This window comes from Poecilia reticulata, linkage group LG14 (assembly GCF_000633615.1).
Source record: "Poecilia reticulata strain Guanapo linkage group LG14, Guppy_female_1.0+MT, whole genome shotgun sequence".
Lineage (NCBI taxonomy): Eukaryota > Metazoa > Chordata > Actinopteri > Cyprinodontiformes > Poeciliidae > Poecilia > Poecilia reticulata.
Genome location: NC_024344.1, coordinates 10014688 through 10018579, shown reverse-complemented (window position 1 = coordinate 10018579; position 3892 = coordinate 10014688). Strand labels below are relative to the sequence as shown.

The 3892-nt window shown below is 40.2% G+C and overlaps 1 protein-coding gene across 1 annotated transcript in view; it reads right to left on the bottom strand.

Moving 5' to 3' along the window:
• pld2 (phospholipase D2) overlaps positions 1-3892 on the bottom strand; it is a 22915-nt gene that overhangs the window by 6606 nt on the left and 12417 nt on the right. The window contains exons 15-16 of the mRNA XM_017308736.1: positions 1539-1657; positions 1155-1268 (exon numbers count right to left, since the gene is read on the bottom strand). Of these exons, the coding sequence (XP_017164225.1) occupies positions 1155-1268; positions 1539-1657 (233 nt within the window). The remainder of the gene's footprint in view (positions 1-1154; positions 1269-1538; positions 1658-3892) is intronic.

Here is a 3892-nt window from a genome sequence, read left to right as displayed (position 1 = left end):
TGAACACTGAAACGCTGTGTTTCAGAAGCCAGAACAGTGTCTCTTTGTTGCAAGGTTATCTCTTTGTTGCAAGGTTATCCGTCTGATTTCCTGTGTAAATCTAATCTGGAGACAATGTCAGGAGGGACATTCAAGCTCAGTTTCAACAGCCTGTCTCACATCACACCAACATCGCCAGCCTTCCTAAATTATAATATGTAACACCGTTTGCATCCACTGTAACGCGGTATCGCTTTCTGGCATTCAGAGACAGATTCTACTCTACCGTCTGAAGTAAAGCCTCTGRGATTTTTCTCTGTTGTATTGGACCAAGAGAGTCTGGTTTATGTCAGGCCCATCTTTGGTACTGTCTAATCACTGAGGCATTTGTTTCGCTACTATCATTCTGAATGAGAGTTGCAATCCACAACTAAATTCAGAGATTTACTAGGACATGACAACAGAGCAGTCTTTATTTAGTTTACTCAATGTTTGCATAAAAGCTGTGAAATCACCAACCCTGATTAGTGGTCTGAAGATCTTTTTCATGTTACTGACCTGATTATATTTAGGTGCTTACAAGTCATACAGGCCACATCGTTGGTGGAAAACTTGTTACTTTGGAAAGAACTCTCCTAGTTAGCCTTTCTCCTAGCTAGATTTTCTTTGAAGGTAGCTCAACTTTATTCAGACTGTAGCAACAAAGAGCAAGACTTTAGCAGTTGTGTTCATTCCTTGATATTGCTGCAGTTTTGGTAAATTCATACATACTTTATTTGGTATGGCAAGAAGCCATCTTCCATTGAATGTCAATTCAAACATGTTTTCAGGACGTTTTATTGAACTGTCAAAGCAGCAAAAACAACAAAGTGAAACGGCTCACTAAGCTACTCTGTGGGGACTGATTGTTCATTAAGGGGCCMAAAGCCTGGGCCCCATAAGGAGCAGTTAGTGCTGCTCTTGGGTTAGGATTTAGGTTTAGGACTAAGGTGTGACTTGAGGTTAGGTTAGATTTAGGGTTAGGCATTTAGGTTTAGGGATAGTCTATAGAAATGAATGAAAAATGTATGGAAGTCAATGCAAAGTTTCTGTGAAAATAGAAAGACATACAGGGTGTGCATGTGTGTGTGTGTGTGTGTGTGCATGCGTGTGCGTGCGTGTGTGTAATCAACTACCTGAACTTTGGCTTTCTGGGATCCAGGAACAATAAATGGCAACAAGTCTGCCTCAGTGTGAGACTTGGGGAGAAGATAGGGGTAGAAGTTATCCTTGTACTTGACCTTGAAGATCTGAGGAAGAAATGACACTTGAATGCATGGATTCAAAATCAGAGAATTRCACAGTAAAGTTTACTTCCAAAATACTTTTGCTCTTTTTATCTAAAAAACAAAAAAACAAAACATACTTTAACAGTGAAAGTCCAGTCATAACATGACTGCAATCCCCTAAAGCATCTGTTATRTGCCCTCCCTCTTAAATATCTGTAATAGTAGGAATTTTGCACCCTCAACATGTTCATAAAACTCAAAATGTTAACAATATAAGCATTAAAACCTTACCTTAGTAAAGTTCCAGCGCTGAATGAAGTGTCTRGCAACATCCCTGGCAGCTTTGCCGTGCACAGCTGTAGCCAGGTCACGCCAAGGCATGCGAGGAACTTTAGTGCGGTCAATGTTGTCTGAAAAAAAATATATAATGTCATCCTCTAGCTCAAATGCGCTTTGTACACCAGTATCCTCATAGTCTGACATGCAACTGGTTTGGGTCTGAGAGTTAGAGCAGCAGTATGTGACTTTTATAAAAAAAATTAAAAAAAAGTGTTTTACATATTTGTTCAAACTGTAACCGTGTTGTGACAGTATGAGACAGAAAATCTGTGGAAAAGAAATCAAGCTCCTCTGCCTTCTGCCTATGGAGCTGCTGTCATCTGAACAAATACACTGCTCCATCAGAAACAACCAATCAGAGCCAGGAGGAGGGTTTTAGAGCTGTNGAGGACAACGGGTCATAGTGAATGCCAATGATATATAAAACATGCAAAAAACAGAGTGGAAGGGAAGGAAGTGTTCAGAATAAAACTCATACTTTTACTTTGGTTTACTACAAAAGCAGACGAACACTTCCAATAGACAAATTGTTTTGTTTTTGCAAATGAAGCRAACCTAAATCTAACAAAGATAATCCAATATTACTTCCACTAATTTTAAGGATGCTTGGCTGGTGGAGCGAACAGCTGCGCCCCTGCGCCAGCAGCAACATCAAATGTAACCAGAGAGCCTTGAAACCTGAATAACACAGCCACAATAGCAAGCAGGAAAACAACAACATAATGGGGCCACAAGGGCTACAGTTACAGACCACCGCCCACGCAGGAATAAAAGAAYGCAAGCACATCAGCAGCAAATGTTTTTTGAACGTATATGCCCAATGCTCAGTGTTTGAACAATTTTAAACAAGCCATTTAACACAGCMGGTCTGTGCCGGTCAGCCTGCTTCCACACTAATGTTGTCATGACTTCTTTGCACTTCTAGCATTATTGTTAATTCGGAAAGGTCCAATCCTGTTCTCCAATCTGAACCCCAGGTTTAAGGATTCCTGTTGGAAATAAGATGCTTCTACTCTCTGTCCMACTCTTCGATAGTGTTTTCTCTGGCTTTGCAAACGAGTACAAAAATGCTGGAAGTAATTTCGCTCTTTACTTTTGTTCCACCATCTGCCACAGCGTAAGAAGCGTGAACACTGAAACGCTGTGTTTCAGAAGCCAGAACAGTGTCTCTTTGTTGCAAGGTTATCTCTTTGTTGCAAGGTTATCCGTCTGATTTCCTGTGTAAATCTAATCTGGAGACAATGTCAGGAGGGACATTCAAGCTCAGTTTCAACAGCCTGTCTCACATCACACCAACATCGCCAGCCTTCCTAAATTATAATATGTAACACCGTTTGCATCCACTGTAACGCGGTATCGCTTTCTGGCATTCAGAGACAGATTCTACTCTACCGTCTGAAGTAAAGCCTCTGRGATTTTTCTCTGTTGTATTGGACCAAGAGAGTCTGGTTTATGTCAGGCCCATCTTTGGTACTGTCTAATCACTGAGGCATTTGTTTCGCTACTATCATTCTGAATGAGAGTTGCAATCCACAACTAAATTCAGAGATTTACTAGGACATGACAACAGAGCAGTCTTTATTTAGTTTACTCAATGTTTGCATAAAAGCTGTGAAATCACCAACCCTGATTAGTGGTCTGAAGATCTTTTTCATGTTACTGACCTGATTATATTTAGGTGCTTACAAGTCATACAGGCCACAACGTTGGTGGAAAACTTGTTACTTTGGAAAGAACTCTCCTAGTTAGCCTTTCTTAATATGAATAAGGTATTTAAAACTGAAGTCAGGGGAGGCGCAGAGGTATTTTAAGCTGTTTAAAAGGAAACTAGATTTTCTTTGAAGGTAGCTCAACTTTATTCAGACTGTAGCAACAAAGAGCAAGACTTTAGCAGTTGTGTTCATTCCTTGATATTGCTGCAGTTTTGGTAAATTCATACATACTTTATTTGGTATGGCAAGAAGCCATCTTCCATTGAATGTCAATTCAAACATGTTTTCAGGACGTTTTATTGAACTGTCAAAGCAGCAAAAACAACAAAGTGAAACGGCTCACTAAGCTACTCTGTGGGGACTGATTGTTCATTAAGGGGCCMAAAGCCTGGGCCCCATAAGGAGCAGTTAGTGCTGCTCTTGGGTTAGGATTTAGGTTTAGGACTAAGGTGTGACTTGAGGTTAGGTTAGATTTAGGGTTAGGCATTTAGGTTTAGGGATAGTCTATAGAAATGAATGAAAAATGTATGGAAGTCAATGCAAAGTTTCTGTGAAAATAGAAAGACATACAGGGTGTGCATGTGTGTGTGTGTG